This window comes from Brachypodium distachyon, chromosome 4 (genome assembly GCF_000005505.3).
Source record: "Brachypodium distachyon strain Bd21 chromosome 4, Brachypodium_distachyon_v3.0, whole genome shotgun sequence".
NCBI classification, from domain to species: domain Eukaryota; kingdom Viridiplantae; phylum Streptophyta; class Magnoliopsida; order Poales; family Poaceae; genus Brachypodium; species Brachypodium distachyon.
The window spans coordinates 3,102,068-3,114,970 of record NC_016134.3 but is presented as its reverse complement, the minus strand read 5'-3'; the positions used below and the strand labels follow the sequence as shown (position 1 = coordinate 3,114,970).

General features: G+C 46.8%; 1 protein-coding gene across 1 annotated transcript; it reads left to right on the top strand.

Annotated features, from left to right (window-relative positions):
- On the top strand, positions 1-2,968 carry LOC100836508 (scarecrow-like protein 34). The gene has a single exon (XM_003579217.4). The coding sequence runs from the start codon at positions 146-148 to the stop codon at positions 2,390-2,392; it is 2,247 nt and encodes a 748-aa protein (XP_003579265.1). The 5' UTR covers positions 1-145; the 3' UTR covers positions 2,393-2,968.
- Positions 2,969-12,903: the final 9,935 nt, after the last annotated feature.

The window sequence follows — 12,903 nt, the reverse complement described above, 5'->3', positions numbered from 1 at the left end:
TCCTCTCCCTCTCTCTCTCTCCGGTGGCCAATCCCAATCCAACCTCCATCCCCTCTCCTTCCCAGAACCTTCCGCCGCCCCCCCGCAACCTCTACAAAGCAGCTAAACCCCGCACCGCTCTCGCCCTGCCGCCGCCGCCTTCGCCATGGGCTCCTCCCCCTACCTCCCCTCCGCCATGGACTCCCCCGGCTCCGACGACCCCTCCCTCTACCTCTACCTCTCCGACCTCGTCCCCGGCTCGCCCCCCTCTTCGCTCTCCGCCTACCTCGATCTCCCCCCAACCCCTCACCACGAGCAGCCGCAGCAGCAGCAGCAACGCTCCGACTACGACGACCTCGGCAGCGGCGGCGGCGGCGGCGGAGGCGGTGGCGGGGGTGATGACAAGTCGTCTTCCACGCCAGAGGACCTCGTGCTGCCCTTCATCTCCCGCATGCTCATGGAGGAGGACATCGACGACAAGTTCTTCTACGACTTCCCGGACAACCCGGCGCTGCTCCAGGCGCAGCAGCCCTTCCTCGACATCCTCTCCGATCCGTCCTCCAACACCACCTCCTCGGACAGCAACAACAACAACAACCCGTGCTCCCCGTCCGACGCCTCCTTCTCCCCGGCCGGGCCCCTGCCGCCCACGCCCGCCGCCGTCGACTCCTACGACAGCCAGCCGTTCCAGTACGACATCGACCCCGCTGCCTTCTTCAGCGCCGGGGCAAACTCCGATCTCATGAGCTCCGCCTTCCTCAAGGGCATGGAGGAGGCCAACAAGTTCCTCCCCAGCCAGGGCAACCTCGTCATCGACCTCGAGGCCTCCTCAGGCCAGTTCCTCAAGGGCGTCGAGGAGGGCAACAAGTTCCTGCCCAAGGAGGATCAACTCGTTGTTGGGTTCAATGGCCGCGCAGCCCCTGTGTCGGCGCCGACAGCAGTGGCGAGCGTGAAAAAGGAGGAGCCTGTGGATGCGGTCTCGGCCAACTCCCACGGCGGCAGCAGGGGTCGGAAGAACCCCTACCGTGACGACGAGCTGGAGCGGGAGCTCGGCAGGAGCAACAAGCAGAGCGCACTGCAGGGCGAGGACATCAGTGCACGGGAGTTGTTCGACAGGGTGCTGATGCCCTCCCCTGAGATGTGCGTTGAGCAGATGCAGAGTCTGCGGATCGCCATGCAGGAGGCGGTGGCCAAGAACGATACTGGCAGCGGGAAGGTGGGGAATGGGAAGGGAAGGGGCCGGCGTGGTGGTTCGGATGTGGTGGACCTGCGTACGCTGCTCATCCATTGCGCGCAGGCTGTGGCCACGGATGACCGCAGGAGTGCTACAGAGCTCCTGAAGCAGATCAAGCTGCACGCTCGCCATGATGGTGATGGAACGCAGCGCCTCGCGCATTGCTTTGCAGAAGGCCTTCAGGCACGTCTGGCAGGAACTGGAGGCTTGGTGCATCAGTCGCTGATGGCAACACGCATCTCAGCCGTGGACATGCTCAAAGCGTACCAGCTGTACATGGCGGCCATCTGTTTCAAGAAGGTGTGCTTCATATTCTCAAATTTCACAATCTACAATGCCTCCTTGGGGAAGAAGAAGATACATATCATCGATTATGGCATACAGTATGGGTTCCAGTGGCCATGTTTTCTCCGTAGGATATCAGAAAGGGAGGGAGGGCCGCCAGAGGTAAGGATCACCGGAATTGACCTCCCTCAGCCTGGGTTCCGGCCGGCAGGGCGCATTGAAGAGACAGGCCGTAGGCTCAGTAAGTATGCCAGTGAGTTCAAGGTGCCATTCAAGTACAATGCCATTGCCGTGACAAATATGGAATCGCTCCGTAAAGAGGATCTGAACATTGATCCCGAAGAGGTACTCATTGTGAACTGCTTGTTTCAATTCAAGAACTTGATGGATGAGAGCGTTGTGATTGAGAGCCCAAGGGACATTGTGCTGAATAACATCCGGAAGATGCAACCCCATGCGTTCATCCATGCAATCGTGAATGGCTCTTTCAGTGCGCCATTCTTCGTAACACGGTTTCGGGAGGTTCTATTCTACTACTCAGCCTTGTTTGATGTTCTGGACACAACCACCCCAAGGGACAACGAACAGAGGATGCTGATTGAGCAGAACATCTTTGGGCGTGCTGCCCTGAATGTCATTGCCTGTGAGGGTGCAGATAGGGTGGAGCGCCCTGAGACATATAAGCAATGGCAGGTAAGGAATCAACGAGCTGGTTTGAAGCAGCTGCCATTGAATCCAGATATCATTGAGACTGTGAGAGACAAGGTCAAGGACTGCTACCACAAGGACTTTGTGATTGATGTAGATCACAACTGGCTCTTGGAGGGATGGAAGGGGCGCATCCTCTACGCCATTTCGTCATGGGTGGCAAATGATGCTAGCTCTCACTTTTAGCTGTTCTTGTTTTCACTTGGCTACAAAATATAGATCTAGTTATGTCTATATAGTGGCTGTGTCTTGCGCATGAGTACATGCTCTAGTTAGTAGCCTTGGCTCAGTGGATTCAGTGTCTTGAGATATGCCTATCCAGAACTCGGTGCATACTTTTCATTCCAAAATTCAGGTTATTCTGCTCATAGGATCCAATTGATGCAATGCAGGTTATGAGGAAGATGGGTAGCTCAAGATGCGGTAAATCAACAAGATAGTATGCATGCTATATATCCATCGTTTTATATGGTGTGAACTAGATGGTTATGCAGTCTGTTGCTGCCTAATGCTAGCTATCTAGAGATTAGAGTTGGCTCTCCTGATCTGGATGATGTTCCCTGAAGCAATCATCTGTGCCTGTGATCAATCTAGTCAGTTGATCAGGTTGTAATTGACACTAGTCACTGTGTTCTAGGTGCTTACTGCACTGTGGCAGGCATAAACTTTGTATGAATTTTATTACCAACCCTGGTTTTGCCTAGTCTATTATTTTCTGTACCTGGAGAATTATCTTTTCAGATGTCAAGTTCAATTCATTCATGAGTCATGTTTGTGACAGCAAATCAAATATTTTACCTGGCATTGCTGAGCATAAGATACTTTGAACTGTCCAGAGCTGATGTGCACATTTCTGCTTCATAAAGGATAAGGAAGGTACTACCAGGATGTTTCCATTTGTTGTGACTTTGCATATTTGGATTGTGTAGCCCAGATCATCCATTCACTTGACATGGCCCTGACATATTGTGAATTCAGCCAAAACAGGTCACCTTTTTTTCTGTGCAATCATAGGGAGGCAGGCAGGCGGCTAGTAGCTGACTGGAGTTCTAGTAGTACGAGTAGGACCTTTCTTTTGTTTCCCCCACACAGAAAATGGACACTGAATGATAGTACTAGTGCGAGTACTACCGCTTATGCATTGCTATCCCAATAATTGCCAAAGATATGAGCTTTTCAGACTTTATTGTTGTCTGATTTGTGACGATTCCATGCATCCAGGGTGTAATTGCACCGATTTGGGATAAGCTGGATCTTCCAAGTAACCATCATAATCATCTTGCATTAAAATCTTAAGAAAACTGCACACAAGCTTTAGAAAAAGAAGAGAACGTGTGATGTGAGGTACATCCGGTGCAAGGTTTCGTGCAACATATCATCACAGATCAGGTGCTGCAGAACCGGTGTATGAGCTCCCACAGAACAGGTCATCTTCCTTGACTGCTACTACCTCCCATTCATAAAAAGTGTCGCCCGCATAGTACAAAATATGTACTAACTTAGTACAAAATAGGCGATACTTTTTATGTGTTGAGGAAGTAGCTAAATAAAAGCTCTTTGCAACAGATAAAAGGTTATATGCTTGATCAGCCCTCCGTAGCTCAGCAACAATAAAAGGATTTGGTGTATTAATCCGCTTCGAAAGAAATAGGCTTATCCCAGTTCCATCTAGAAAACGTCCATCTTATCGTTGCTCCGTGCCCTGTTCCATCTGTTTTGGCTGCAGATTTTCTCGCAGGTTGTAAAGTTATGTTTGTGAGAAGGAGCAGGGAGCTTAATTCTATTTCAGTTAATTATATGTTATTTGTGCTATAGTAGAGATTTGAGGCGATGATCAACTGGGAGTCTGAGCCATAGAGCGGACAAAACTGAAAACCCCAGCATAATTAAGTGTCATACCCTGAACCAAATCCAAGGAAATATGCTTAACAAGATTATGAGGATATTTTCTAGCGCATGGATCTGAAACAATCACTCCAAGTGAAGATGAAGCGATACTGAGACCACATGGGGGTAGCAACTATCAAGACACATGCAGAGTACCTGCTGCTGTTCCTGGAAAAGACAACTAAAAGGCAAAAGTATGGTTTGACACTTTGACTACATGACAAGTTGAGCGAAACAAGGAATCTTTGTACAATCCAGAATTATAAGTTAACTACGGGGGGCTAGTGCGATCTTGTTTGATATATATTGCTCAGGTTGTGATCCGGGAGATCAAGGCGAATATGGTATCGCAGGAGATAACTGTATTTGGAGCATCAGATGAACTGAACCTGACCTGAACAGGGTATTAAAATGGATGACTTGCAGTGGTCCATTCCTCTGTTTATTTATTTATAGTGCTACTCCCTTGAGCGTATGGAGTTGTGTCAAACTGTCAACAATCTGACCAAGTCAAGAATTTGGTGAACTTCTCTTGCAAGAATAGAAGGAATCTTCGTTTCTAGAAGTAGACCCTTCAGTTTAGCTACTGCTGTTGAGTTTGTTGCGAGTTAGTTTGTACTGCATTGTTGCGGTGAATTATAATAATCTCGTCTAATTAGACTCTTTTTACATATTTGTCATCTCAATCTGCTAGAATGTACAAGCAAGTTTTTCACATTTTTACATCTGTACTGTACACCCTCCTAAAAAAGTCTTTTACGTTTAGTAAACATGTTATTTTTTTAAAAAGAGTATCCACCGTAAGTATTGTAAAATCTGGGTTTACGATTTGTATATTGCTCATGCACATGTAGACGAGGTCAGTGCTTGCGACAGCCAGCTACCGGCATCACTATACACCTGCACATGATCCTATGCGAAGAGGCCTGAGCAGTAAGATACCTTGCTGACCAAGTCGTGATCGAACGGCTGGATTTATTATCTCCTACGCGAAGGCAATTTGATCTTGGCCTCCAGTTTCTTTCTTTTTTCTACTTTTTCCTTTGAGCGGATTTTCCCTTTTTTCCTTGTTGAGATCGGTGTACTCCATTTTCCGTGCACAGTCGTCGAGTTATGGGCGTTCAGTTACAATGGGCTGTCACACGTGGGCTTCGGGCTCTATGATGGACTGTAAATCGTTTAGTTTGTAGGCCAACATAGGAGGCCTTTTTCTGGAGTCCACTTGCTCGTAAAGCCAACGGACCAGCCTCAGGCCTATATGGGTTGGGAATCGGCTAATGTTAGGGCCAAAAGCCCAAAAACAGAGAGTTTGGCCGAAAAAAGGTACTACTCCCTGCGTGCCATGTTAAGCGACTATGTATCTATGCTTAAAAACGTTTAAACACATGTAACAGAAAGTCATATGGAACGGAGGGAGTAGAAACGAAAACAAAATATTCTAAAAAAAAAGAATCGGCTAAGGGTTAGGGCCAAAAACAGACTGTTTAGTTTTCAAGACATGAACAGGAGTATCCATACTCTAAAAGCTGTGGTTCTTGGCGTTTTTATACCCACAATTTGTATATAGCCCATGTACTGATGTACATGTATACGAGGTCAGTGCTTGGGAAAGCCAGCCAGCCAGCTATCATCATTATTCACCTGCTTGCGAATGATCCTGTCCTAAGAGTCCTGAGCAAGATACCTGGCTGACCGAGTCCTGATCCAAAGGCTGGATTTACCATCTCCTACGCGAGGGTAATTTGATCTTGGACTCTATTTTCCTCTTTTTGTTCTTTTGTTGAGATTGTTGTCCTCCATTTTCCGTGCAGACTCGTCATGTTATGGGCTAATATGGGTTCGTCCGTTATGGGCTTTCACACCCGGCTTCAGATTTGGGCTCCAGGATGGATCGTTAATCGTTTGTAAGCATACAAAAGTGGCTTTTCTGGAGCCCACTCAATCGTAAAACCCACGTACTTGTCCGGGAGTTGGCTAAAATGGTTGGTGAGAATTGATCATTGGGCCCCTTGCTGGACAAACGGAACTGCACCAGCCCGGTCCAAACCAGTCGAGCCAAGGTTCAGCCACGTGACCGGATTTGGAAATCCAGGGCTCTGGACGGGTGCAAGTTCTTCGCGTGGTCGGCCTTGCAGGACGTTGCTGGATGGCGGACCGCCTTGAACGCCGCGGTATGGATCACCCGGTGCGCTGTCCCTTTTGTGACCACGAGACCGAGACAACAATCACATTTTGCTGGGTTGCGTTGTCGCCCGAGTGGTCTGGGCGCGTGTTCTGCAGGGATGGGGTAGGCTGGTTTGGTCTCCAACAACGGCTTCTAATCTGCTGGAGTGGTGGATGGCTTTGGAGATTGGAGTCAAGAGGCGTCGGAATGTGGCTACGGTTACGATCCTAATCTGGTGGTCTATATGAAAATACCGAAACGAAGTGGTCTTCGAAGGGGTTTCGCCTAGTAGTGACACCATCTTGCAGGACATTAGAAGGGAGGGTGAGTGATGGGGTAGTGCGAGTCTCCTGAGAAACTTGATGATCCGTTATTTGGAGGACATGGAGTGGAGAAACTCGAATTAAGTTGTAACTAAAAGCTTGTATTCTTTTTCAATTGATGATACACACCAGCCCTGGTGTATTCTTGAAAAAGAAAAGGTTCAGCCACGTGACGTGACGGCTTGCCGGTGACCTAATCTGTCAGTTTATAGCTACCAAATGTCCGATCTTACAATTTGGGATCCGTTCCTAATTAGCCAAATAGTTTTGATTATGTGTTTTTCTTTTCTTCTTCTAAAGTTTTGTTTGTCTGGTATCAAATCCTTTATTTTTCTACAAAAAGAAGAATTATTACCGGCCCCTAAAAAAGGGTGCAGCCTCAGCATCGATCGACGATTGTGCACATGCATGCAAGTGACACAAATTTACAGAGTATTGAGAATGGGACAAGCAGGCAGCCGGTTAGTCTGTCTCATTTCCTGATTCTGATCTTGACCCTAGATAACCGGACCGGCCGGCCGCACAACTGCCCCTTTCGAACTGCAATGTGCTACTGATTATTCCCTGTCTCGACCTTGATTAATCACATTGAACCTTAGTTTGTACCCATCTGCCGAGTCCAACGCTCATGTATTGTCGCTAATCTGTGCTACTGGTTACGTAAGTTAGTTAGAGCTGAAGGATCACCGGCTCACCTAGCTCACATGGGTGAGTGCTTAATTTGATGATTCCTGATGGTCTCAGGTTAATGATAGATTAAGACATGCCCATATATGCATGCATCTTCTGCAATGTGGTCTTTCGGCTAGATGTCGGCATCCGGCATGATGCATCCACGTCTCCATCGAGACACGTGTCGCCAAGCGGTCTTGTGTGTCTGACCTGTTCAAAATCATTGCACACATGCGTGTGCGTGCATCCATGCCAGATCCCAATGCTAATCCGCTCTAGCTAGCTCGGTTCATGTGACAGAAAGTCAGGGGCAATCAGTGGTTTGGGACCAAATCTATGGTTAATGGCAGACCGATCACATGGCAGACAGTGCAGTCAGAGGCATCTCCCTTAACCGTTTGATTTTCTTGTTTCCTTGCAACACTGAGAGTGCATTGTCCGGTAGCGGAAAATGCTACGCGAGGGAGCAAGGGAGACGTATCAGTATATAAAATCATTCTTTGATTTTGAAACTTAGCAAAATAAAGTATTCAGGGGCTCGGTTTGACTCACGATGCACTTTTTTCTCGCCCTCGTAAATATGTGTGATTTTTCTCTTGAGAAGAATAAAATGTGTGAGTTCTCATATTAAGTGATTCAAAAACATCCAAATATGAATATATTTGTATCTAAATAACATCTATATACATTTAGTAGAAAGTAACTTAATATGGGATGGAAAGATTACGTGTTGTCACTGTCTATACAGGTAGTAGAGCACGGTAGCTAGGAGCCATGTGGGCTTGGTGTGTTTTGATTGTTGTGCACGCACGAGGGCTCGCTGCCACTCCAACAAATGACAATTTGCTGCTAGATTGTCCTTAATCTCGATCGTAGCGTCGTTATCTTAATTGGTCGATGGATCCATACGGTGACGGTGACTTGACGTCGTATATGCGAGAGGGACTTTGACTGGATCTGACCTTGGGTGGCCGGTCGCCTTCGCCGATTCAAGGTGCCACAGTCCCATGCTACGTGGATTAGCCCCCTCCTATGATTGTATTTTTTTAAAGTTGTTAATCTGTAAATTGTCTTACCGTATACTGTTTTCGTACGTTGTCTAGTCACTCGTGTTTTATTCATAGAATTTTATGATACTTTGGAAAAGAAAAGATGAATTGGAAAACACAACAATTCGACCGTGTATAAGGACTCGTTTGCTTTGCGGCCGAGAGCTGCCCTGCCAAAAGTTGGGGTGCCAACACTCCCGAAGCTACCATTTGCTTCAGCGCTCCGAAATTGGCTCGCCCGCGTTAGTTATGTTTTGTGCCCATGTGCGGGCGAAAAACGGACGGCCGATTCGTTCGCCAATTCATTGGCTCGCCAACGTCTTGGCATGGTGGACGGGGGCAAAAACCAAACAGGCCCTAAGACCTTTTAGTTTTCCCGCCGTACGCAGAAGTATCGCCTTATGTAAGAGGGAACTCTTAATTGGAAAAAAAAAGAGAGAATTCTACATGTTTATAGCCCTAGCAGAGTATTCCCTCATATACATAATACGTGTTTTAGATTTTGTACTAACATAGTATAAAGTTGTACTAAATCTGAGAGACTTATTATGATTCGGGAAGGATGATATATTTATTTCTCATTTTTGTGCATCCTGTTTGAAGGCGAAAATAAATCAAGGTACAAAACCTGCTTCTCCATGAAGATCACAATTTGGAGAGAGCTCTTGCGAAGGACACGGTACGTGTTTGCTCAACCAGATTACCCTTTTTTTGCACCACATGCGGCAGGACTCACAACGACCATGAGCATTTGCAGACAGGACGAAAGTGACCGCACGTTGCCCCAGGGGACATGTACCCATATATTATTGCTCGAAAGAGATGCCCCACCAAACAAACATAAACAAGTCTCTGGCTAAAGCTAATCAACCCCCATCCAATCAAATCCAACCCTATATCTGCTTAATCTTAATTAATCAAAGACACATCACAAAGCTCACTTGGATTGGATAATTGGCAATGCATTTGGGGCTCTATAAATAGAGGCGGCACCCCAAGCCTCACTCACAAATCATACAACCATCCTCATTTTAGCCTCTGTCCAACGACAACAACCAAAGCAGTAAGAAAGAGAGCTTGCTCACATCTCACAGCACCAGAGACTAGCTAGATATTACAAGAAGATGGAGATGTGGATGGATGACAAGTGGAAGATGTCCAAGAAGGGCAGCCGGAGGTCGAGCTCGTCGGCTGCGGTGGCACCGGCGGCGGCGGCCGGCAGCAGTTCTCCGGTGGGCCTCAAGGGCCGGACCGGGCCGCCAAGAAGAGGGTCGGGCCGATCGGTGCCGGGCCGGTTGGCGAGGCTTGCCAAGGAGCAGAGGGCCAGGTTCTACATCATGCGCCGTTGTGTCACCATGCTCGTCTGCTGGCGCGACTAGAGCTTAGCTAAGCTCTGTAGCTCTGTAGCTTCTTCTTCTTCTTCTTCTTCTTCTTCTTCTTCTTCTTCTTCTTCTTCTTCTTCTTCAGTATTTTGACTGACAGAGAGGAAGAGATGAGATGTGCCTTCGGAATTTGTGGCCATCCTGTGGTAGATAGATAGATTGATGTATTATACAGCTTTGTCACGGAAAAACACAGCTCTCGTTTATTTCTTCTTGAGCCTTTGCGCGCGCAAAGATATCGATCGTTGCAAGTTATGTCCGTTTCATTTCGTTCTAATTAAAATTAACAATTAACCGGTCAAACACACTAATTTTCGAGCAACCAAATTAACTACTCCCTCGTGATTTTAAATTCTTGACTCAAATTTGCTCAAATATAAGTGTATCTATTCTTAAAAAACGTCTAGATACACGTAATATTTTGACAATAATTTAGGATCAGGAGAATACTACTAATATGCTTCTCTGTTACACTGGCAAACCGGTCGATTTTTTCTTTTTCCTCAGCGCTCCCGGTGCACCACCTTGTGAGACAGGCGTCATCCTCTGCTTGCAAGAGCATATAGGATGTTCCAAGACTATTGCTCTTTCCGTTTCTAAATATTTATCGTTGGTTTAGTGAAAAATTGAACTAAAACAACGACAAGTATTTAGAAACGAAAAGAGTATTTATTTACTATATAAACATCTCCCCGACCACGTCCTGATTATATACATCGAGCGGTAAATCACGACCGTTCCGCAAATAAATGACGACAGGTGGGCTAAAAGAGGCCGTCGATGAGATTCCCGTCGTTGGTTAATTGCAGCCTCTCGCAGAATCTAGCTTAGCTTAACTATGCCGGCCGTGCATCAACGACGGTGGTTGTGACCATGTGATCGATGTAAGATTAAAGCTTTTCGCAGATTAGACAAGTAGACAGTTGGTCACTTTGTCTCTTCCCGTGACCATGACCCTAATTATTCCAAGCAAGAGTTTGAACCTTAATTTGTACCCATTCGGGCGCCGCATGTATCTAAACCTCATGTCTTGTAGCAAACCTGTAGACTGTAGTACTGTATATAGTGGCTAATTAGTTGCTTCCTCGGTCGCATAATTACTGTCGTTGTTTTAGTACTCCAGCCTAAGATTAAGTGGAGTAGGTGACATGCTAATGGCAATGCACTCGAATACTCGATCATGACGGATATCCGGATTAAGATTAACCGACGCAGAAAGGCTTTAGCTATACTAGCTAGCTAGATCAGATTAACACGAACGCAGAAAGCACATGTAGCTTAATTAGATGCATGTCGACTTTCGGCTGTATGTCGGCACATTTTTTACCAGCTTAATTAACTGGCATGCGTGCTTTAATTAATTTACCGGCGCGGCATGGCCGGTCATGATGCGGCCGGTCACGGACATGTACACACGCGTCGGACTGTGGTGCGATTGACCGGTCAGATCATTGCACGCATGTGTGTATGTGTGTGTGCAAGAATCCTGCTGCTAATTCGTTTGTTCACGTGACTAGTTCTTTTTTCCCGAATGCTGAAAAGTGCCTATGCACTAATTGGACGAGCTGCGAGGCGTTGGATTTCGCCTGGACGAGGCGCGCCGTCCGATCGCGTCAAGACAGCCCCGCCTGGCCCCTTCCTTGTCCACGTCTCCTCTGTCCCCATCGGCCCATCCCCATTCCTCTTCCGATTCAATCCACATCCCCGTTCCGGAGGGAGGGAGGGTGGGAGGGAGCAAGGGAGGCATGGCGGATGGGGTTCCTGTGGAGGAGAAGCACGGAGGCTGGTCAAATCGAGGTTGGGGGCGGCACGGATTTCGGTTCTGTTTGGTTTGATCAAATTAGTCTTGCCGAAAATTTAGCTTGCCAAAATATTGGTGATGGTTTTGCTTACTTATCAATTGACCAACTTTGCTTAAAAAAATAAATTAGAGTTGGTTATAAAGCATTCGCATGCTAAATATTTGGCAACCATCCAAACAAAGACCAACTTTTAGTCAATGACCAAAAAATTGGTAGGATAGATGTTGGGTTCAATCAAACACACCCTTAATACAAAATATACTAAATTCGTGCTGATTAATGCGAAACGCAGGGGTATGTCGTCGTATGCTGCCCTTCCCACACCGTGAAAGCCCGCTGCAGTCTAGCTTGTGGCGATGAGCAGCCCCACGCTAGCTATATTGGATGCAGTCCCGCTCCAACTTGCTACACAGCCGCTCTGCTGGCCCTTTACCGCACTAAGGCATAAGTCAAAACAGTCAAAACCACACATGTGACCCAAGTTAATTCACGGGTTTTTTAAATCCACCTTTGAGATACACACGAAATACATGTAGGATCATCATTAGAACCATCATACTTGGTGACCATCGATGAACTGATCGGATTAACCAACCAAAGTTGGCCTCGGTCATTATGTATTGAACCGAGGAAAAAGCCACTGTAACAGTTGGGGGATAGTAAAAAGTCATAGCAAAACCGGTAGCGGCTTGTACTAGAAAGCAAGTAAGTGTAATTCCCCCACTCTGGTGAGCTTCCAGTGAGCGCACACAATGTTCTCGTGGGCATTCGAGCCTGACTGCTGGACCCCACCATAAGAGCTGAAGTTGTCGTGTAACTCGTGTGGGCACTAGCCGACGTGGCATGGGTCAAAGCTCCTCGCTAGCAAATCAAACGTGCCCAAACATACATTTAGACCTTCCGTGAATCACTAAACAATGTTTGGAACCCAAACGTGTTTTTTTCCAAAATATACGACTAACTTGACACTTTTAAAAGAAAACTAGGGTCATTTGGCCGGGTGCAATTTACTCTCTTTGTTGTGAGGTGGCGATATACGGGGCCGATCGGATCAGGTATTTTTTTTTCCTTTGTGCGTGACTAGGAGGAGGGGCGCGATCGTCTGGGCGATGGCATATAAGTGATTTTTGGTGAACTTACGTATGGCCATACGAAGAGCCATCACCTCAAATTGCAAATTAAGAGATAGAACCAACTGCAAATTAAGAGATAGGTAAAATAAGATTCTGCTATTTATAGTGCCATACAATAATCCGGGGTTGTTTTGTTGGGATTGAAGCTGTTTTGTTAGCTGCTGGTAATTGTACCATGAAAGCTATAGAGTATATATACTAAGCATCCATCCACTAATGAAACTGTAGACTGAAAAACGTTACATTTCACCGGATATATTAACACACACACATCACAAGGCTATA

What these genes read in the sequence shown, in the direction of transcription:
- LOC100836508 (XM_003579217.4), top strand. Translation starts at nt 146, where the DNA reads ATGGGCTCCTCCCCCTACCTCCCCTCCGCCATGGACTCCCCCGGCTCC.